Source organism: Myripristis murdjan, chromosome 9 (genome assembly GCF_902150065.1).
Source record: "Myripristis murdjan chromosome 9, fMyrMur1.1, whole genome shotgun sequence".
Lineage (NCBI taxonomy): Eukaryota > Metazoa > Chordata > Actinopteri > Holocentriformes > Holocentridae > Myripristis > Myripristis murdjan.
The window spans coordinates 2495575-2518638 of record NC_043988.1 but is presented as its reverse complement, the minus strand read 5'-3'; the positions used below and the strand labels follow the sequence as shown (position 1 = coordinate 2518638).

Sequence of the window (23064 nt, the reverse complement as noted above, 5' to 3'; positions counted from 1 at the left end):
GGTATTAAAATAATATCCGGGTAACATAACAATGTTTACAAATGAACACATGATTCATCATTCAGAGTAAATGGGTTCCAACAGCCCATCCAGGCCTTGACATTTGTTTGCTGTTTACTTTCAGGTGTTTACTGAATCGGAGGCAGGTCAGGGTTTACCGGCCCGTCAGCCTCCTGTCTCCCACCATCGACCTCGCCAGCAGCAGGCAGGCGGATGCTCTCAGACTCTTCCCCTGCCCCCCAAGAGGAGGCCTGCTCTGCTCCACCTGCGGAGCTGTGGCGACCTCAGCTCTTTCACCTGGGCCGCTCTGGAGCCTTTGGAGCACAGAGGAATTAGCACAAAGCTGGGGTCAAGGACAGGGTCGAGGGCGGTCTCCAGGGCAGGGTCACGTCTAGACCATCACGAGCGTCCTCACAGTCTAATAGGAGTCTTCAGAGAGACAGTGCTCTAAGGGAATTCCTCTATCAGTATCTAACTCCCCAGCCATATAATAGTAACAGAAATATGTCGGGTGGTAGAAACAGTTGGTAGAAATTGGGACTGTTGCCAAACAGTTAGAGAAAGCTACTAAAAAGACATTCAGCAACCCATGGACTGCAAACCTGGGGAGGTTTGTTGTGTGTGTGTGTGTGTGTGTAAGGGTGCAAGTTTTAAAATTTGTGCCATGCAAATATTGTTTTTGCAGCTGTTACCTTTTTGAAACAGAACATATGGGCACCTTGTATTCAAACATAGTACCCAACATCCAAAGGTTTTATATGGTTCCTGAAAGTTCATTGTAATTTTACTCTTGTAGTAGATGCTCTATTTGCTTCAGTCAACTCCCACTGCTGAATGGTACAATAGCAACAATGTATGTTGATTTTAAAAGTTCAGAGGTATTGGCTTAACCATATTCAGGTCACAGGTAAACCTTGTGTTATTTTCTTTATTAAAGCTCTTCCTTTATAAAGCGCGTCTAAACTTATGGGTCTTAATGGTAATGAATGGTCCTCATTAATTATACACTGAAAATGCAAGTTATACAGTTTTTCCCACAGTTACATAACAACAATAGAAGTGCCTGCTTTCATTACTGTCATCTGTTACATTACCCATAACTGTATTCTTAACTGTGAACACAAAGCATGACCAAGCTGTTGTCCATGCTCCACATTTTGCATTGCAACAAACCATTTTACAAATCATAAAGATTTACAAAATCTCTACACTATATAATCAAAATGCCTTATTTTAAAATTTGAATCTTTGGTTGAAACACCGACTGCGACTGACTAAGTAGTGACAACTTATGAATGGTGACCATTCATAAAGCACAGAATTCATGATTGGTTGTGTAAAGCACTTTTTTTTTCCAGGGAGCATTTCACTTCACACTCCCAGTTTCAAGCAACTCAAGTCATCAAAACACAAGAGTGATTCTGCTTTTAGGAAATCTAATGTGGAGGACTTTATAATGGTGACGGCATACTGGTGTGAAGTCTGAAAGTTAGTTTTGAGATCGTGGTTAAATCAATGGAAACCAATAGCTGGATGAAAGGGAGGAAAAATTATATCAGAATTCTAAAATACCACTGCTTGCCTTGGGAAAGGTTTAGCAGAAATGAAGTATATACATTTTGTAGATATTATACTAAACATGCAAAATAACTGTTATAGTCTTGTAAGATTGTTACACCCCACCCCAGCTGGATAAAAAAAAAAAAAAAAAAAAAACACTACTTGTTGACAAGAGTTTTTCAGTCAGTTAACATGGTATGAAATGAACAGCTAAACGAATGAATGAAACTACCTCTGGTCCAGAATCTGTTATAAAGAGCACAACCAGGAGTGGGCGTGGCCATGTGTCCACCATGCCGGGTCAGAAGACACCCCACAAGGCCCCCTTTGGACAAACAACAAAAAAAGAAAGAAAGAAAGAAAGAAAGAAAGAAAGAAAGAAAGAAATGGATTTTGCCCAATCAGTGTCTGATGTTAATATTTTGCTCCTTAGCCCAGGCCAAAACTTTTGTCAAAATTTGATGGTGTTGGGAAGTTTGGTGACTTTGTGGTATGCCACGCCCACTGCCTCCCTTTTTCTTGAAGAAGTACTCAGGTCTTCCATGTCCCATGACACAAAAGACCTGCTCAAAATTTTGTAATGACAAGTAAATCACTTCAGAAGCAATGAGCCTTTTTGTGATATGCCCCCCTTTGGTCAAGGGGTGCAAAAAGAAGCACTTCTTCCTTGGCCCATTTCCAATCTTTCCACCAAATTTGGTGGGAATCCCAGCATCCATTTGGAAGTTATACCCCTGAGACAAACGGACGCACACCAATTCAGAAGAATCAGAAGAAGAAGAAACGAAGACAACATTTTCCATAGGAGTGTATTGATCAAAGGGCGGTGCTTTGATATTTGAAGCTGTAAGATGGAACAGTAAGTCACCTCTGTGACAAGAAAATTCTGCCTTAAAGCTAAAATGAATCTAATGAAACCCATAATCTCAATCACAATGACCTTCAAATATTACATCAAAACAGATTAATTTTTCATCTTTGCACAAACTTTGTTCAGCATCTACCTCATGTCAGCAGTTGGAGGGAAGGTGGTGCCTGCAGCTAAATGACAACAGCACACTGAAACTCTGATCTTTCGCTGATTCCACAAGGGCTGCACATACATAAGCCTCACTGGCTTTGTGCAGAAAATATGCCAGCATTAAAGAATCCTAGAAGAGCATTGCAGGTTGTAGAGCTGGACCAGTGCAATGTGGATTTGATGAGACCATTGTGGGAACAAGTTTCAGGCTTGTGAGATCAATGTGGTGTATCACAGGTTTACAAAGAAGACACACACAGACATAGAGACTCATCTGGATGAGGCCACAACACCTGAGAGTCACTTATTCAGGCCGAGAAAAGTCTTTGACTGGTGTATTTTTGGCCCTGATGGATAGACTGCTTACAGAAGTTGATCGATTGGAGGTATCATTCATGTAATGACCTTTTATACCCTCCAAACAATATCCCTGCCCTCTCTGCACAAGAGCTGCGCAAAAGAGCTGCTGATCCCCGCAGGAGATAGTGAACTGACCTGCAGGTAGACTTTGTGGAGAAGACTGGCCACTTCAAAGCGTCTAGAAGTCCAGACCATCTGCCAGAGATTCTACAATAGCAAAGGTCAGGCAAAGGAATTCAAAGTACAAAACCTGTAAGGTTTAAGCATCTATATCAATGTTGCTGCAGGGACACCTCTGGATTCTTGTCTTATACTGTCCTCACACTCTCTTTCTTTTGCTATTACAAAGTGGAGAGTTGAGAGATCAAATACTCTCTTTGCTGGTTTGACATTGCATGAACTGACTTTCCGTCATCTCAGATGCCACTTCTAAGGTTTGACACTGCATACCCTCACATGCTTTTCTTCTGTATTGCCCTCTCCTGAGCGCTGACATTGCAGACGAGCAGTAACAGCAACTTGAGTGAAAAGGCCACTGTGGCAGCTCTTTCAGATCCCTGCTGGATTTTGGATTTTTACTTTAGGAATCTCACTTGTGTCTTGCAATTCCTGTGAGAACAACCAGAAAAAAAAAAAAAAAAAAAAAACTTGGCACTGTGTTTTTGTATAGGGAAAAATTCTGGACAAGGAATTGGGCTTAACAATAAACCTAACCATCAACCCTCATGGCAGTCAGAGCCATAAGGGTCAAGACAGGACAAGGAACCATGATGCATCTATAGTGCAGATATTCAAGAAAAATCTACAGAATCCATCACAACTTCTCACATCTGCCCTGAGTCAGACTCATGAGCCCTGATTGTTCTGATCCCTCCTGTTTTCTCCAGTCTTGTGTTCCAGCCCGTCCCCCAAGTGTCTTGTTTCCTTGTTAGTCTCTAGTGTATTTAAGCCCTTCATCATGCCTGTGCCTGGAGTGCCCCTTGGTGTTCCCCAGTTTCTAGCATTAGTTAATATATACTTGTATTCTTCAATGTAACTTGCCTCTGCTATTTTCTTATTTATTTAAGTCTTTATTCATGTATTCATTTGATTACATGATTTTGGCTGACCCTGTTATAATTTTATAGTGATATGGAGGTTTAGTAAAACACTGGCCTATATATGAACAAATTTCACATAAGACAGTGGTCTATGTTTATTATTATTATTGTTATTGGGGTTTTTTTTGTTTTTTTTTTTAACACTGTTTGCTGAATTGTCATAATGTAATGTCTGAATAAAAAAGTAGATCCAGTGATCTGTGAGAACTAGAAAGTAGACTGAGTGAACCAGATCTACTTTCTCATTCAGTTACAGGTACATTTGGAAAATGTGATACTTATGTGCTTATATGATACTCTTTGAGTTATATTACTCTTTGAGTTATAGTTGTAGTATCTTGTTCATTCATATGTTCACAGGGGCACAGCCATCATTTCAAAAGTGAGGGAGACGGAATGCCCAGGAGAAGGACTTCTTGTAACATAAAAATAAACCAACAGCTTAGTGTCAGTTTTATTGTGTGTGTTTTGCTGTGTGTAAACCCTTTGAACCCAGGAGCTTTTTTGAAAGATTTTCACCCTCTTAACAAAATTAGCATATAAGTTCATGCATCAGAAATCACAAGGAGGGTTCAGTCCTTCTGCAAGTCATTTATTGTTGTAAATACTGTTACAAACATTCTGGCTCTGGTACAGGAATGTAGCTTCAATAGCTGGAACGTCACAGAAAAAGCTAGCAAATAAATAAACATTGCTGCCGCTTTACAGAAATTGTATTTTTCTTGTATGCTTTTTCATCTTTAGACACATTGAGTTTGTTTTAATTACATTCAAAATGAGTGCACTTATAAATACTTTGTTAGCCAACCTCACAGCCACCGTTTTCAAGTGTCCCTTGATTTCTTGACAAAGGTCAGCTTTGTTGTGTCACCCTAGCCTATGATCCCTGATGCGTTAGGGAAGGCAATGTGTCGCACACACCTTAAATCAATATCTTGTGCTCTAGCTTAATATATATACATTAATGCCATTTTACACAATCAAAGTTTCCTATATTTCACTCACAGACCTTTCACACTCCTTTCTATTCACTGAAGCTTGCCTATATGGTCAGTCCGAACACACAAAAGAACCATTAGAAGTATATACCTTTACACGTTTTTTCTATATATTTCATCTATATGTATATTTTATGTATCCAGCTGGTTTTTGTTTGAACGTGGAGTACATTGGTTGTAATCACACCACACACACTAGAAGCAAGAATGGTACAGCATAATCACATGGCTCCGGAGAAGCCCAGGTTGAAAGTCCAAAAGTGGCTGCCATCGCATCTCGTCATCTTCATTTACACATCATAAAACATACAGTAATAGTAAGGCCAAAATGAGTTTTGTTGATGAGGACAGACATCGGGGGCAAATGATTGTATCTGGATCAGTGACTTGGGGAAAGGAGGTAACACTTTGCAGTCAAGCCTTACTTACAGAGGGTGTAGAGAGAGAATGTGAGTCTCCTTCCTAAGCAGCTGTGAAGTGGGAGGATAAAGAAATGTCCATGGAGACAATCATCAAAAGGTTTACAGCAGGGGGGGGTCTCAAACTGGTGCCATGGAGGGCCGAGATGCTGCAGGTTTTCATTCCAACCAAAAACTCCACCAGGTGATTTCACTCATTAGTTCCTCCTCTCTACTTTGAGTGAAATCACCTGGTGGAGTTTTTGGTTGGAATGAAAACCTGCAGCCTCTTGGCCCTCCATGGCACCAGTAGGACACCCCTGGTTTACAGAATGCAGGCAGTGAAACGCCCCATGAAACAGGAGGGGGTGCAGGAGCTGGTCTGGGGGTGGAAAGTCACTCTAAAGTGGAGGCTTCCTGGAATCAGGTGCCAAAGATTCGCAAAAGGGCCCAGATCAGGTAGATCAACAGCTGAGGAGCAAAAGTCTAGATTTATGGGCCTCTGACAATTTCCTTCCAATCAGCAGTTTCAGTTTAAGCATCTTTTTCACTGCCATTAATAATTTCAGCAAAGGACACAGTCCTTGTTGCATTGAGAGAAAAACAGCAGGGGTCACAGATCAACACAGTATTAGTCATGTGTACAGTAAAGCCTTAAAGCAAAATTAGTGTTGGGCTGTAGAGCTACCTCAGCATTATTTAAGTCCACAGGGTGGTGAAATATCCTCATTTGTTGCTCCGTGTTCCCCAACAATACTGTATTTCTGGTTCTTCATTCACTTCCATAGCACAGCAAAACCAGTCCCAAAATAACACTTTCAGCACGTATACAAATGCAAACAAAATGGAATATGCAAATATATAAAACAACAAGTCCCAGTACCCATTTTTTGTGTAATTACAATTATGTATGAAAATACTATCAAGTTATCTCTTCCTGGCGCAAGGATACTACGCATAAATGTCCTGAAGATGTACCTGCCTGATCTACTTTCCAGTGCAAATAGGGAAATAACAAGATAAGAGCCAATGTACTCAAAAAATGGGTACCAGGACTTTTTGTTCTTTATATTGGCATTGGTTTATGTGCTAAAAGAGTTGCTTTGGGAGCTGTTTTGCTATAGAAGTAAATAGAGAGATAGAGATCCAGTATTGTGTATCAGCAGGCCGAGGGAGCACCGAGCAGCTAACAGTGATATTTTACCACCACGTGGACTCTTTGAACACTCAGGTAACAATACAACCCAACACTTTCCCAAAGTTCAGTTTTGCTTTAACTGGATTAGTTTTACCGGGGAGGACCTGAAATTGTAAATCTTAGTGGTAATCCAGGGTTAATTTATCATGTGCATAGCCTTTGAAAGTCCAGGACTGCACAGTACTGTTTTTCTACAAGCCCAGAGGTCACCTGCTACAAGCAATCCAGCTCAAACTGACATCTTGGTAATGTACTAATACATTATATTCATCGGCGGATGAGAGGTTGTCATAACACATGCAGGTTATTAGCTCAAATAGTAAATCTGGTGATTTGAGGGAAATCACATGCACTTCACACACAGCCATGTTGACAAAACACAATGAGCAACAGCCAGCAATGCAATGTACAAAATCTGCAGCTTTGCAATTTGAACATTGTTGAATCAACTGCTATGCTAGCTATTAAAGTCTTTTTTTAATCTCTTTTTGGTGACCCTGTGCATGTAGTATCTTGCCCAGCAGGGCTCCTATTCTAGAGCCAGTTGTCCTACTGATTTAGATTTATTCATAAGATTTATAAATAATCTCCATTGCACATACATATTACATTACAGGACCTTCCCCAGTAAAAGGAATCCAGTTCAAATAGCACTCAGGTGGTTATTTGTTACATCTGCAATAACAGACCTTTGTGTCGCACAGTAAACCGACAATCACTTTAGTGAGCTCAGTTTTTTTTTCTGCACTTTCTTCCCCACAAAAAGGCAGGCATCAGAAAAAGCTGTAACAGATAAGACCATATTTTGTTTTCAGAGTCCATGTTAGTTTCAGTACTGTGTTCACAACACGTCCTACAGTTAACGTACCATATATGAAGTCTCAAGACTTGATATGTCTATTCAACGTACCTTTAAAGTCATGAGGATTTGAAAAGAAAGAAAATAAACAGAATTTATTTTTTTGGGTACAGCCATGTAGTCATTTTATACCCAGTCTTAAAATAAGCACCCTTCAAAGTCAAAAAAAAAGAAAAAAAGAAAAGAAATTAAGAAAAAAAGAAAAAAGAGCTCCACTAATGTTGTTACAGTGTTATAGGCCATAAATATTGAATATTGTCAAATTGCCCCAAAACATTAAAATACAAAAATCTGACTGAGGTGTAGCCTGTTCAAACTTTGAAAACAAAATGTAAAAGAAGACCATTGCACTTTTAAGTGAACAGCTGGACCTCTGCACAACTGTTTACTACAAACAATTTCCCCACTGCAAGAACTGAGCGCTGACTGCAGTGTTGTACTTGTGTGTGTGAACTGTAGCTGCCTCTCTCATCATGGAAAACCAAAGTGAACCTACAGTTTTGGTGGACATCAAGTTTTGTTCTCCTGAACATTTACAGAGCCGCCTGCATGCTTCCTTCTCTGTGTTTAACGCCTGACTTTACTGCGAGTCCTGAGGCCAAAAAGGACGCTAATTCTTAATGACGGCTGCTTTCTTGGCCTGTGTTCGCTTTGACTTCAGCAGAAACAGACAAAATCCAGCCATGTCAAAATGCATACACACCATCTGCCGTGTTACAACTGTAACCCGAAATAACTTCCTATGAAAAGAACAGAACTGTTAAGGCCATGACATGTTGAAGCTAATAGTGTAATAATTAAAAAAACAAACAAAAAAAAAAAACATCAGTTTTCAAAAACGTGATTCTGAAATAATGATAAAATAGGCAAAATTTTACACACGACACCTTCACAAATTTGGTTATGAGCTATGATGCTACATCTAAGAAGGGGATGAAGATGTATGGAGGAGGTCTTTGGTGATTGTTGTAACATTTACTACATTAACCTGAAATATATTCCATGAACACAATTATTAAACCATTAGCTGAATGTCTTTTCCATCACTGCTCTAGAGGAGCTGTTTCTGATTCTTATTTGTTCATTTGTAAGGTTTTCTGCCATGCACAGTGCCTTGGGGCATTTTGGGGAACTCTGGTATGTCCTATATATTGGTGCACATCCCTGCAGAAGGGAAATACAATGTGAGCACAAGGTCACCAGGCAGTAGGCTGGAAGTCAAATAAGCATCAACCAACTGCAGGCTGGTGCGCTGAATAAACACACCTGGAAGTAGTTCAGGAATTTTCTAGCTGTAGTGTCTAAGTCAACACATGCATTAAATATGACATTCTGTGACTTCAACGTCCAACAGTGCTGTGCTGCAACAGCAGTTTGGGGTTAAGAGGTGGAGTTTTCAAAGCCCAGGTCGTTTCATTCACGGAGCTACTTTTCCCAGCTTAATTTTGAACTTATGTCCAAGGAGTTTTAAAAAAATTAAACAACTGGAACAAAACAAGAACTGAAAAGATGGAAGATGCATTCCTGAGGAGAAAAATGTAGCATTTCTCCCGCGCTGACTCTTCACCAATGCAGTAAATGTGTGGAATGTTACTGGGCGGGGAGTGAATGGCAGCACACTGGCTGGTCAGCAGGACTCACACACTCCCTCTGTACTGGAGTTTGTGTTGTGAAAAGAACACAGAGGTATTATCGTGACGGGGCCACAGGAGTAGGAGGAAAACGGGAGAGGGAGAGCTGATCGGGAAAGAAGGCCTGTGAAATTGTGCAAAATGGGCACACTGTCTGAAAATGTAAATTATGTGCGTTGTGCATGAAAAGTGACAGAAGTTAGTTTCCGCACCATGAAACATAAAGGAGACGTGACTTGGAGGAGGCAGCACTTTGACTACAAATATGGAAAAGAAGAATGTGGAGGTGGGGGGTGAATACCTTGTGAAGTTTTTCTTATTTAAACATGACCAAAATAAGCTTAACCCAAGATTCATTTGTCTCACTTTAACCATAACCTTGACTGAAATTGTTTTCCTATCCTAAAATGAATTCATGTGATGAACAGGTGACAATGGTGTAACAAGGATCCCCTGTTGTCCCCTGATCTGATTTGTGGGGAAGGACTGTGATCTGCACATAAGTCAAATCCAGTCAACACGTTATCTGCATTTCAAAACAGGTGCTCATTTCACAAAATTTTGTTCCTGTGTTGAAGAAAGACACCAAGATTCAACCGGAAAACAACACACAGACACTGTATGGATGTGAGAGAAACAGGATGCCGCAGTTAGTCAGGCTGGGTGACTCAACATGGTTTTTCTACTTGAAAGACCAGAGTCTTCAGTTTGCAGGCTGTGCCATATTGTGATGAACTGAGATGGACAGTGTCCTGTTGGTCAGCTTCTTCATTAAGTGATGGAAACAGACACCAGAATCCTGCAAGTGTCCCGGTAGACTGTTGGCTCTGGTGCTCCATGCGAACACTTTAGCATACACGATGTGGAGTGACAGGCAGCTCCATGCTAACACAATGTGAAGTGACAGAAAGCTCCATGCTAACACTTTAGCATACACTATGGGAGTGATAATAGGCTACATGCTAACACTTAAGCATAAAGTAGGTAGAGTGACAATACGTTAACTGCATGCCAACACTTAAGCATACATTACACTGACAGACTGTAGGCTCCATGCTAAATTTGTATCATGCACTATGTTGAGTGACAGTAAGCCAGTAGCATTATCAAAAGACATTTTAGCACAGAGAAGTGGTTGTGATTTTGAAAAACATGCACTGCAAAAACTCAAAATCTTACCAAGATTATTTGTCTTATTTCAAGTCAAAAATGTCTTATTTCTAGTCAAAATATCTCATTACACTTAAAATAAGACATGATCACCTCAGAAGTAAATTGTTTTTAGACAATTTTGCTTCTTTCATTGGCAAAATTTGCCAGTGGAAAAAGTGAAAATTCACTTGAAAACTTGAAAAACAAGAAACAAATTTTGCCAATGAAACAAGCAAATTTTCACTTGAAACAAGTGAAAATTGTCTAAAAACAATTTACTTCTGAGGTGATCATGTCTTATTTTAATGAGATATTATGACTAGTAATAAGACATTTTTGACTTGAAATAAGACAAATAATCTTGGTAAGATTTTGAGTTTTTGCAGCGTGACTTTCTATCACACTTAATCATGTCAATTTTACCATCTCCTACACAAAAGAGCCTGATTTAACCAATCTGTCATTTAAAATGAATTACCATATAACTTAAGAGCTGCTATATATTCTCATGTTCTGAGTCTCAAGATAATGCTAGTGGCCTTACTATGGCTAAAGTGTTAGCGGAGCCCACCATCACTCAACATAGTGTATGCTAAAGAGTTAGCATGGAGCGCTGAAGTCGGTGACCTTCAGGAACCCATGGATGATTCTGGTGTCTATGTTCTAGCCTCATAATGGTCTGAAATGACCAGCGGGACAATCTGTATAACATCAAGTATGGATAGGGTAGTTGATGCACAATGTGGGTTGGGAGAGAGGCTCAGGGTCAAGGGTAAAAGTTGAATGTTAAAAGTTTAAAGGGTGTGTGAGGTCAGGGGTTCTTTTTAAATGTAAACAGGTTGCTCTTGGGCAGTCAGCAGGCGGTACATTGCTGCAGGCATTGTCTTCATGTGGATCTGAGAGAGAGAGACAAACAGAGTGATAAAAAGATATGAAGAAAGAAATACTGATAGGATTAATAGTTACTTTAATAATTACACATGCAGGGATTTTTTTTCTGCCATAACATATGTCTTTGGAGGATCCTTTTATTTAGATCCAGTGTCCAGAGTGTGCATTCACAGTTGCCAATAAAAACATCTAATCTCTCCCACTGGACATTAATATTTGCCAAATTTGTTGTTGTAGTAGTAACAGCCTAATTCTAATTATTCATCTCCTTGTCATCTTGCTTTGGCAAAGAAAGCCATTCTTGGTCCAACGTTTTGGATTACAAAAGCATTATAAATTACATTGTTCATGTTGTTGTTCTATAATATAACAGTCCAGATGGTTCTAACATACCAACAATAATAACAGTAAAATTTGCGTCACAGTCTTCAGATGTGAGTGAAGCACGAGTGTAATGGTTTTGTGATGAAGCTTAAGACACATTAGGACAGCAAGGAAGAGGAAACAAAGACGAGCTGATTAACTGGCCAAAAACCACTCAACAAGACCTTCAAGAAATTCAGGGTTTCTAATTCTGAACACAAGACCCGAGCGACAATTTGCCATGAACAAAAAACTCTGATTCTAGGAGAATACATTCTACCATGCCTTAATACTTTCAGTTTTAATTACCACCACAAAGTTGTTTGCCCCTGCAAACCAGTCAAGTTGCAGTTTACATCCTAGACCTAGTCTATGACCTGAAGTCTGGAGCCCATGGACAACATCGCCAAATTCTGAGTTTCCTCCCTTGAGATGCTCTGCCAAGCCTTTACTGTAGCTGCCTTCAGTTGCTGCTTGTTTGTGGGTCAGTTTGGTCCTCAGCAAGTGCAAGGCATGCTCAATTAGGTTGAGGTCTGGTGGGCTATCAGAGGAACAGGAGGCCAGGGACAGGAAGTCAAGTGAAAATGCTGAGTTACAGCACTGAATAATGGCCAGAAAAGAGTTCTGCAGACCTTTGGCCTTTTGAAATAAAATGTCATGGCTTCATCATTTTATCCTATTTGACATTTGTGTTAAACTTTGTCATAATTAGCATATGAATTGTTGAGTTATGGCCAAAAATGTGTTTAGTGAGGTCACGGAGACCTTGACTTTTGACCACCAAATTCTAATCATTTCATCCTTGAATCCAAGTGGACGTTTGTGCCAAATTTAAAGAAATTCCTACACAGCTTTCCTGAGATATCGCGTTCACAAGAATGGGATGTACGTATATACGGACAGACAGACAACCTACTACAATGCGTCCGGCCGTGGCAGTCGCCAGCGCGGAGGCATAATAAAATGATCTCCCATCCTAACCTCACCAGCTATCACCTGCCCTTGTGCACCAGTGGAAAGGAAAAGGCTTTTCCACTGAATATGAATTTAAAGCTGCAGAACCTAATGATCAGCCACTACTATAAGGTAATATGATCTACAAGCAGCTGGTGCATCTTCTACCACATGGACCACTTGGACATACCAGGCTGCAGCACAAAGATCCTGTTTGTTGATTTGTAGCCTTGTTCAGACCTGTGCAGTCATGTTCAAGTCAGCTTTTACATGCAGACTCTAGTGTGCTGATTGCAATACTGGACCAAGCTAAGCAAATTTCGTCACTGCATGCCTTGGAGGGTTTCTTTGAACTGGTTGCTGTTGTCCTGTAAATTGTTAGTACGTCTCTGGTGTAAGATTTGATCATGATGACGCATTTGAGATTTTGACCCTGCCATTTCTCACCTCTCCCACAGCACTTGACAGGATGTGGACAATTTTTTCGTGGGGAGTAGCCACCACACTCTGGCTGTTGATCTCGATGATGCGGTGACCCACCCTGACCCCACCCCGTTCAGCTATGCCCCCACGCATAAGGCTGCAGATCTGGGAAAGGGGGAGAGAAAGTAAAACCTGACTCAAAAGTATGAACCCTAATCTTTTACCAGCTTCTCTTTGCTGAAATATGCAGATTTTGACAAATTGCAGTGTATATCAAATGACAATTATCTGCACAAAAGGTGATTTACTGTAAATAATAGCTTTGTCATCAACTCTTCATATACATAAAACAGCAAATTGATATTAAGCAATGGAACTGAATGCATTGCTTGATATAAAATACATGCAACTAAATTTCTGACACAAAACACAGCAGAATTAAAGTGCTACCCACAATGCCGTTCTGTACACTGAAGCCCAGTTGGTAGCGGAGGTCGGGCCGTCTGATGAGCACAGTGGTCACTGGAGGACATCTGACAATGTTCAGCTTAATGCGGGACTGGTTCTTCAGACCCTGCACAGAGGAAACAATGTAACATCAGTGAAATGTGAAAAATTCTTTGTACACGGTCGTAATAGTTGGCATAAGAATTCTGTTACAGAAATTCCAGTGGAGCCACATGATAAAATGAGACCACATATTTGTGCAAGCATATCCCCACAACTCAGAGAGAGACAGATGGAGACAGAGACAATTTGTAGAAATCAATGAAAAGCAAGGAAATCAAAAATGCAACCCCAACAATAATCACACCAAGAATATATAATAAAATACAATCTTTGTGTTATCAACTTCTAAACATCAGGAATAAACCCAATACCTGCATTATAACACAAGCACAGATTCTGAACAGTTTTAGAATACACTCATGGTCTAAATAATGATCAGCTTATTAATTAAAACCTTCATGTGCACAGCATTTACCACAATGTATCATTTTAACACTAAGTTAGTATAATAGTATAAGCTATGGAAAATTGATTAATTCTATTTTGATTAATTCTATGTGTTACCCACTGTGCTTTGATCTTGTTCTTAAAACTGCACAAAAATCTACATTGATGTCCTGTTGTTTCTGCTATCGAGTTCAGTGCACTGTATCTCCTCTTATTGTCATCACCTAAATCATGCCTGTAATCCCTCAAAAGGAGCTGATTGGTCCAACCATATTTTGGTTGGACCAAGGGCTCTATCTTTCACACTGCGCTACCCCTTGCCACTACCCGCTACCCGTGAATTACGCATTTAGCAGCTTCCACTATCCCTAAACAGTATCTTGCGCCCACACTACCCGCTATACATTATGCCGACTCCTTTATTTGTACCTGGAGGTGTGTCCGTGGGCGTGTTTATGCGCTTTCCCTACAATTGCTATCTTGACCACACATGTTAGGGAAAGCGGATAGCGGGTCCTCAGAACCGCCCGCTATCCCATTTGGACCTTTGCAAGAGCGCGCCCAGACGGCTTCAATGTGCGTCCACTTGGACACATGTGGACGTGCACATGCGGCTCCACCTCCCCAATTAACTCGCCAATAAAAAGCCACCTTGCTTTAGCCTCAGTTGAACCCCTGAGAAAATGGCAGAGATAGTACTAAATCACAACCTTCCTCTCTCCATCACGGGTTTCGGTTTGCGGATTTGGGATAGTGCAGCCTGCTCTTAAAGGCAATGGCACCTGGCACACTGATTGGTTTAAATGGTGTAACACCCAAACCACGACTATGCATAATGTAACGGGTAGCGCAGGTGTTTTACGGATAAAGGCAGGTGTGCAAGATAGCAACTTTTGCGGGGGAACACCTCTTACGCAATGCTAAATCCCCAAATAACGGGTTTAGGGACTCTGACGCAAGATAGGGCCCCAAATGCCTTAGATGAAGAGCGGCCAGACTGGTTTCAAGAGTCAAACTAATTTGATCTTGTGAGACCAGCTGGCTGTGCCAGGCTGGGGATTAACTTCAAAAATCTTACAAGTAGGATACAAGGATTATGTTGTGGATCACTCAGAATGCGCTACTCAAAAAATTTTGGCATGAGTATATTAAAGGTACCATTCCTTCAACTTGATTATGTAATCTCTGTTGGATCATTTCTTTTAACTGACAGAGAGAGTATTTCTCCTGGCATCAGTGGACTTTGAGTGAGCAGCCAATTAGGGGTATGTGAAAACTGATCTTATAACTGTCTAAAGCATTGTGCAGGAAAACCGCAATATGGCCTTTAGCACTTCATACTGGGAGGAAGTACTGGATGCCATGGACCATTAAAGTTGCCAGAGAGAGACAGCTGAAAACCACTTTGAACAAACTGACACACAAGAGTCCAAGAGTCTGCTTTTGTTATCGAACAAAACAAGCAGGGAAAACATGCTTGCCCTGCTCAGTGGGCAGCATTGAGGAAGATGGAGCTGTGTACAAAAACATGCATCCAGCAGGAAGGAAGATTGTTAAGGCTCTGAAATCCCCTACCACAATGAATGTAAAAGCAAAGGAAATAACAAAGGGTGTGAGAACATACAGTGCCACCAGAAAGTATCCACACCCCTTCACTTTTTCCACATTTTTTCCACATTTATGTTACAGACTTATTCTAAAACCGATTTGAGTATAGTTTTCTTTTTTTAAAAAAATCTATATGAAATAGCCCATAATGACAAAGTGAAAACATGTTTTCAGACATTTTTGTAAATTTATTAAAAATGCAAACATTTAAACATAATAGCTAAATAAGTATTCACACCCATGGCTTAATATTTTGTTGAAGCACCTTTGGCAGCGATCACAGCCTCAAGTCTTCTTGGGTGTGTCTCTACAAGCTTGGCACACCTGTTTTTGGGCATTTTCTCCCATTCTTCTCTGCAGATCTTCTCAAACTCAGTCAGGTTGGAGGGGCAGCATCTGTAGAGAGCCATTTTTAGGTCTTTCCAGAGATTTTCAATAGGATTCAAGTCCGGGCTCTGTCTGGGCCACTCAAGGACATTCATAGACTGCTCCTGATGCCACTCCTTTGTTATCTTGGCTGTGTGCTTCGGCTCATTGTCATGTTGGAAGATTAATCATCGAGTTCCAGAACACTCTGGAACAGGTTTTCTTGAAGAATCTCTCTATATTTGGCTGCTGTCATCTTTCCCTCTATGTGGACTAGTTGCCCAGTTCCTGCCGCAAAAAAAAAACATCCCCACAGCATGATGCTGCCACCACCATGCTTCACAGAAGGGATGATGTTAGCCAGGCGATGAGCAGTGCCTATTTTTCTCAAGACATGATGCTTGAAGTTCAGGCCAAAAAGTACTATTTTGGTTTCATCAGACCAGAAAATTTGTTTCTCCTGGTTTGAGAATCCTTAAGGTGCTTTTTGGCAAACTCCAAGCGGGTTGCCATGTGCCTTTTAGTGAGCAGTGGCTCCCGTCTGGCCACTCCACCATAATGGCCTGATTGGTGGAAAGCGTTAGCAATGGTTGACCTACTGGATGGTTGTCCTATCTCCACAAAGGAACACTGGAGTTCCGCCTTAGTGACCATTGGGTTCTTGGTCACCTCTCTGACCAAGGCCCTTCTTCCCCGATTACTCAGTTTGGTCGGGCAGCCAGATATAGGGAGGGTCCTGGTGGTTCCAAACTTCTTCCGTTTCTGAATAATGGAGACCACAGTGCTTTTCGTGACCTTCAATGCTGCCAAAAAATTTTTGCATCCTTCCCCAGATTTGTGCCTTGACACAATCCAGTCTCAGAGGTCTACGTACAATTCCTTTGACTTCATTGCTTGGTTTCTGCTCTGATATGCACTGTCAACTGTGGGACCTTATATAGACAGGTCTGTGCCATTCCAAATCATGTTCAATCAGCTGAATTTACCACAGGTGGACTCAAGTTGTAGAAGCATCTCAGGGATGATCAGTAGAAATTGGATGCACCTGAGCTCAATTTTGAGCGTCATAGCAAAGGATGTGCATACTTATGTAGTTATTATGTTTAAATGTTTACATTTTTAACAAATTTACAAAAATGTCTGAAAACCTGTTTTCACTTTGTTATTGTGGGCTATTTCGTGTAGATTTTTTTTTTAAAAAAAGAAAACTATACTCAAATCGGTTTTAGAATAAGTCTGTAACGTAACAAAACGTGGAAAAAGTGAAGGGGTGTGAATATTTTCTGGTGGCTCCGTATCTGCAAGAATGTGACACAAAGCAGCTGATTCTGTAAGAGCTCAACTGTATATGTTGTGGAGGCTGATCTGATCTTAATTTTTGTGTAAAAAATGATGATGAAGCCTTGTCCTTAAAATTGATAAAGTAAACAGGGAGAAAGTACAGGCAAACAGAGAAAGGAGCAATTAGTAGTGCACTGGAAAAAAATGAAAAAAAAAAAAAAAGTTAACTGAATTGTCGCATGAGTGCCTGTATATCAGCATAAAATCCTGGCCCTCTTGTGGTCCCACTCTTTACCGCTGAGGGCTTTGGCAGGAGGGTCAGTAGATTTCTGTGAGGGAGGCTGGGACTACCCTGAAGCCTTAGCAACATCGCCCAGTACAGTCACAACAAGTTGGAACTCGCAATCAACAACCTGAATGAAGAGATCAGGGTAACCCTGACAAAGGAGGTACAATAGCTCCAGGAGTCTTGTGGCCCACAAATCTCCCAGGATGGCGTCAGGGTCAGTACAGGGCAGAAACAGAGGGCAATAGAGTCCATAGAGGTCCCTGAGTCCCATCTGAGGCACTGTGTCCTAGTGGGTACAATGAGTCAGGGAAGAGTTGGCCTTGGTAGCAGCACAGCACCACACTATGACAAGGTACACGAGAGGAAGAGGATGCCCCGAATTCAGTGAGAGGTTCTGACATCAGTGAAGGAGGAGCGACAGCAGGATTATTGGGCTGTCAGCAGTGGGGAGCCTGAACAAGAGCAAACGGGGAGCGCAAGGTCTCATGGGCTGAGCTTTGGAAGGCTGAACCCCACTGCAAAAAAATCATTATCCACGCTGTCTATGATATTCTTCCGAGCCAATCCAACCTGTTCTGCTGGAGGAAGGTGCCCACGCTGAACTGAGAGAGGTACCCTGGAGCACATCCTCAGCTGCTGCATGAAAGCCCTGGTTGAAGGGCAAAACCCCATCGGCACCACAACCAAGTCCTGAAGGCCATAGTGGACACCATCTGTAGTGGTATCATCTACAACAAGTGCCTCCACCCAGCAAAGACAATCTCCTTCTTCAAAGCAGGGAAGAAGCCACCATTAGCTGTGAGGACGCCGTCCACAGGCCTATGGCCAACAGCACAGGACTGGGACAGAGAGTTAACCTTGAAAGGCAGCTTAAGTATCCAAACAATATTGTTGTAACACTGCTCAAACCAGACATGGTTCTGCTGTTCTCCAAACAAGTCGTCCTCTTGGAGCTCACTGTTCCATGGGAGGACCAGATGGAGGCCAATGAGAGGAAGAGAGTAAGGTAAAAGTTGGTGAAACAGTGCTGTATGAACAGATGGCAATTAATGTGTGAGTCCATTAAAGTGGGCTGCAGAAAGTTCATGGGCAAGTATCTCTGCAGCATGTACACCACCCTTGGCATCAATAGGGCCAGCAAGCAGAGGGCCATAACAATGGCAACAGAGGCAGCAGATGTGGCCTCAGAGTGCCTGTAGATCAATCAAGGAAAACCATGGGGTTTCTAATGTCATGCACACACACACACACACACACACACACACACACACACACACACACACAGCGTACTGTACCTTGATGATGCTCTGGCAGGTAGACAAAGGCAGTCCCACTAGACTGGTCCCATTGATGGACATAATCTGATCTCCAATGTTAAGTCGACCAGACCTCTCAGCCGGCCCAGCATGCATCATGTTTGCAATGATGACAGTAGGCAGGATGGAGCCCCACCCACTTTCCACAATGACCACGCCCAGAATCTCCCCCTTAGCCTTCTCTATGAACACCTAGGGAAGGTGACAACATGCAGTCAACAAACAGACAAACAGTTAGACAAAATTCTTTTTAATAAACTTGAAACACAATGAAATGCAAAAAAAACCCAACAAAAAACCAAACAAAAAAATGACACCTATTTCACGTTATCATAACACACACGTTTGTCAGTCAATGCAAATTTTTATATATATATATATATATATATATATATATATATATATATATATATATATATTTATATACAGTACAGGCCAAAAGTTTGGACACACCTTCTCATTCAATGCGTTTTCTTTATTTTCATGATTATTTACATTGTAGATTCTAACTGAAGGAATCAAAGCTATGAATGAACACGTGGAGTTATGTACTTAACAAAAAAAGGTGAAATAACTGAAAACATGTTTTATATTCTAGTTTCTTCAAAATAGCTACCCTTTGCTCTGATTACTGCTTTGCACACTCTTGGCATTCTCTCCATGAGCTTCAAGAGGTAGTCACCTGAAATGGTTTTCACTTCACAGGTGTGCCTTATCAGGGTTAATTAGTGGAATTTCTTGCTTTATCAATGGGGTATCTGCTGCCGTACCACCAGACTACAGAGCAGCTTCTTCCCTCAGGCTGTGAGACTACTAAATGCACCATCTGCACTCCTCCATGTTTAATAATTTTATTTTTTTATACAATCAATTAATCAATCAAGAGGGAACCACATTTTAATTTCATTATCCAACCTGTTGTATAATGACCAATAAACTTCCTTGTATCCTTGTATTAATCACTGAAAATCATTACCTATAATGTGTTTGTCTTACTCATTGAACTCATGCCGGTATGCTGGTATGCTTGGGAAAGTCCCTGTGTGTTTCACTTATCTCACACACACCCTAAATATGCACAAAGATGCATCACCCTAGCAGAGAGACTGGGAAATGTGTTCATCTTTGAATCATATATATTCCATATTCGTACATATTCCATATTCCATTCTGTGTTTATTCTATACTCATATGTTTCTAAGAGTCTTCTAACCAAAGAGCCAAAACAGCTTCACACTGTTTTTGTCACATTCTCTTAGATCTTTCACTATAATAAAACCACTGAGTCATGCTTCTGAAACGTGACCAAGAGATTCAGGTTTGTGTATTATAAAAGTCATGTATGTGAGAAATTGTTGAAAGGTTCTTAACCAATTGTATTTGCCACCTTGTCTCTTATGACCTAATGGGGATTTTGTTTTCTATTCAGCAACAGCTTCAATCATTCAGTCATGGAATGTAACCAGAGGGTATGAAGTGAAGATTTTCTTAGTCACTGAATCAGCCTGCACCAAGCAACTTTGACACTGTTCGTGTAATGCTCTTTCCAGACTGCATTATTATTAAAGCCTAAAGAAAAACTACTTTGACTGTTCTCTCCTTTATTTAAGAATTCCCACCATACCACCATCTTTGATATCCCCATATCCTCAGCTGGGACCAAAAATAACAGAGATGACAGTTTTGAGGTGACAGCACGGGCTGCCCACTTACGTCTTTGCAGTTCTCTGACTTGGAGAAATGAATGAGGTCATCATTGTACATGTCCTGGGTGTTGAGCAGGTCACTGTACTCCTTCTGGCTCAGGTCCTCAGGGTTGATGCCGTTGGCCCTCAAGAACTCCTGGTAAGCCACGCTGAAGGCCTGCCCAATGGACTGGGCAATCAGCTGGGCCTAGTAATGGGTATAAGATTTATTAGGGAGCTAAGAAAGTTGTTTTTATCTTTTACTTGTTACCATCATTAATGAGCTTGCAGACTTGCAAAGCATCAGTCTGAGCCACAGGAACATCTGGTGGTCAAAAATCAAATGTTTTGTATTGCTCTGTTCAAATCTCCAGAGTTGAGTCCTCTATACAATGCCAGTTCTACTCATTTTATTCCATTTTTATGAGATGAGTGTGTGTTGTGACAGGGATGGGAGACAGCCAACAATGACACAACAGAAGAGTGACAGAATATGATACAGTATGCTTCTGGCAAGCAGACAACAACTGGACATGTGCTCTTATTGGACTCACGTCCTCTGACTCAAACACATGGCAGATCATCTTGTACTGGCGCTTGTTGTCTTGGCCAGGGTCAGAGGCCTCCAAGCTCTCCTGGGAGTCAGGTCGAGGCATCCGGCGCCGGGCCATCAGAACCACAATGTTGCCAATGTCTGCAATGTAGGAGATGGTCCGTAGAGGGTGGTCCATCATGGTCTCCTGGTTGGAAGATACAGGCCTTGTATCATTTAAAATAAGGCTCAAACATGTCAGAAACAAACTACCTTAACATGGATGGATGCTAAAGTAAAATGTAACTTTGGGAGAGTATTGGGATGTATAGTTCCCTGGGTGTTATAAGAGTCCAAATGGTTCTGAAATAGTGTTTAACTAATGGCTACAGTGAACATGAGGTAACAGCACTATGTGGGTATCAACAGACTCACTTTATAGTTTTACCTGCTATCATAAAACAACATAAATCATTTCTATATGCATGTACACTGGCAATGACGTGGATGGGTCCATGATTGGACTGAGTGAAACTAGATCACACAAGAAAGGCAAGAAATTAGTTTTGAAAATGCAACCCGTGAATGCTGAAGCGGTGTGATAGCATGCTGTCAGACCTGAGAGAATCAATGAAGAAAGTATGTTACTGATGCACTGACTGAGCAGCTTCATGAGGAAACGGCTGAGCTACCCCCTGGTATGCAGATGTCCATGCATGGCAAAACTGTGACAAATGCACACACACAGACTCCAACTCTTATCAACAAGTTCCTCCTCAGTAGCCACATACGAGTGGTGTGACTGTGGAATACCTGCGAGTCAGCGTTGAGCACTTTAATCCTCTGGGTGGAGATGAAGAGATCCACCTCTGTCATGGGCTGAGGCTCACCCTCAGGGGCCTGCACACACACACACACACACACATACACATACACAGACACACACATGCAACAAAACATTGGCAAATATACATGTACATATGTGCCCAGAGGTCAACAACAGGTTCATTATTACTAGAAAACACTGATAAACATACTGAACGGATAGTTTTGCCTTATCCCAGTTGTGGCATCTAACTGACTATGAGGCAAGCATGAGCTCAAACCGTTGAGAGTTAACAATATGATAACACATCTGTTAAAGGGATAGTTCACCCATTTTTAAAACTATTATATTAATTAATATATTATTTTACTTCCCCCCCAGCTGTTGTGTAGGACAGTAGTGGTGCTATCTTCCTCTCATTGTTACTGAGTGCTGCTGTAGCTACTGCTCCTCTGGTGCAGAGGGATACAGGAATGGCATAAGTTACGGGATCTTTCCCAATGTTGATGGGATGCGCTGACAAAAAAAAATACAGTTATAATCAGTAATTTAAGCAAAACATTTGTTTAGTCAGGGCAACTCACATATAAGAAATATTTGTATTAAATGATGATGCTTGATTGGTGGAGTAGATCTGTTTTTATTTTAAGGGATTTAGTTTCATAAATTTAATTTCATAAATCGCTGCTGCATTTACATATTTTTAGAATATAAAAACAGATCTTAGAGGAGATGGTTAGGAGGTGGGTTAAAGCCATGCTGCAACAACACATGAGAGGCAACAACAGGGCAACTTGATAAGCAACAGATGAAGTGTCATTTAAAGGGCTCTGAAATCTTTTTTTTTTTTTTTTTTACAAATGTTAGCCAGTGGGGAATTCCACCTCAATGGCAGGAGGCTAACAGTTAGCATGTGGCGCATCCAGGCCAGTACCCAGCACTCACTAACAATGAGAGGAAGATAGCACCATTACGGTCTGACATATCAGCTAGGGGGGAAGTGATATAATATCACACTTTTCAAATTGGATGCACTGTGTCCTTAAAAGCACTTTGGAGACACATTCACATGCTGGGAGTTCCCCCTTAAACATATGAATAACAACTGAGTTTCCAAGGGAGTTCTTTTCCTGACCAGGTACAAAGAGACATCATTAACCATCAGGTCAAATGCGACTTCATTTTCTTCTAAAACTTCTTGCAACTATCAAATACATTTACTTGGCACTTTGCGGTGTAGTTGTGGTGTACTGTATACATTTATGTAGTATAAAAAAAAATTGTGTTGTGCTCCAT

General features: G+C 41.1%; 2 protein-coding genes across 3 annotated transcripts in view; one reads left to right on the top strand and one right to left on the bottom strand.

Moving 5' to 3' along the window:
- Positions 1-952, top strand: part of fam189a2 (family with sequence similarity 189 member A2) — a 36425-nt gene extending 35473 nt beyond the window's left edge. For both annotated transcript variants that reach the window (XM_030061181.1, XM_030061182.1), the window contains one exon: positions 125-952. In XM_030061181.1, coding sequence (XP_029917041.1) covers positions 125-451 — 327 coding nt within the window. In that variant the 3' untranslated portion in view covers positions 452-952. The remainder of the gene's footprint in view (positions 1-124) is intronic.
- Positions 953-10664: 9712 nt separating this feature from the next.
- apba1a (amyloid beta (A4) precursor protein-binding, family A, member 1a) overlaps positions 10665-23064 on the bottom strand; it is an 86716-nt gene continuing 74316 nt past the window's right edge. The window contains exons 9-15 of the mRNA XM_030059177.1: positions 21756-21842; positions 20965-21150; positions 20439-20618; positions 18705-18917; positions 13363-13482; positions 12933-13073; positions 10665-11173 (exon numbers count right to left, since the gene is read on the bottom strand). Of these exons, the coding sequence (XP_029915037.1) occupies positions 11102-11173; positions 12933-13073; positions 13363-13482; positions 18705-18917; positions 20439-20618; positions 20965-21150; positions 21756-21842 (999 nt within the window). The 3' untranslated portion in view covers positions 10665-11101. The remainder of the gene's footprint in view (positions 11174-12932; positions 13074-13362; positions 13483-18704; positions 18918-20438; positions 20619-20964; positions 21151-21755; positions 21843-23064) is intronic.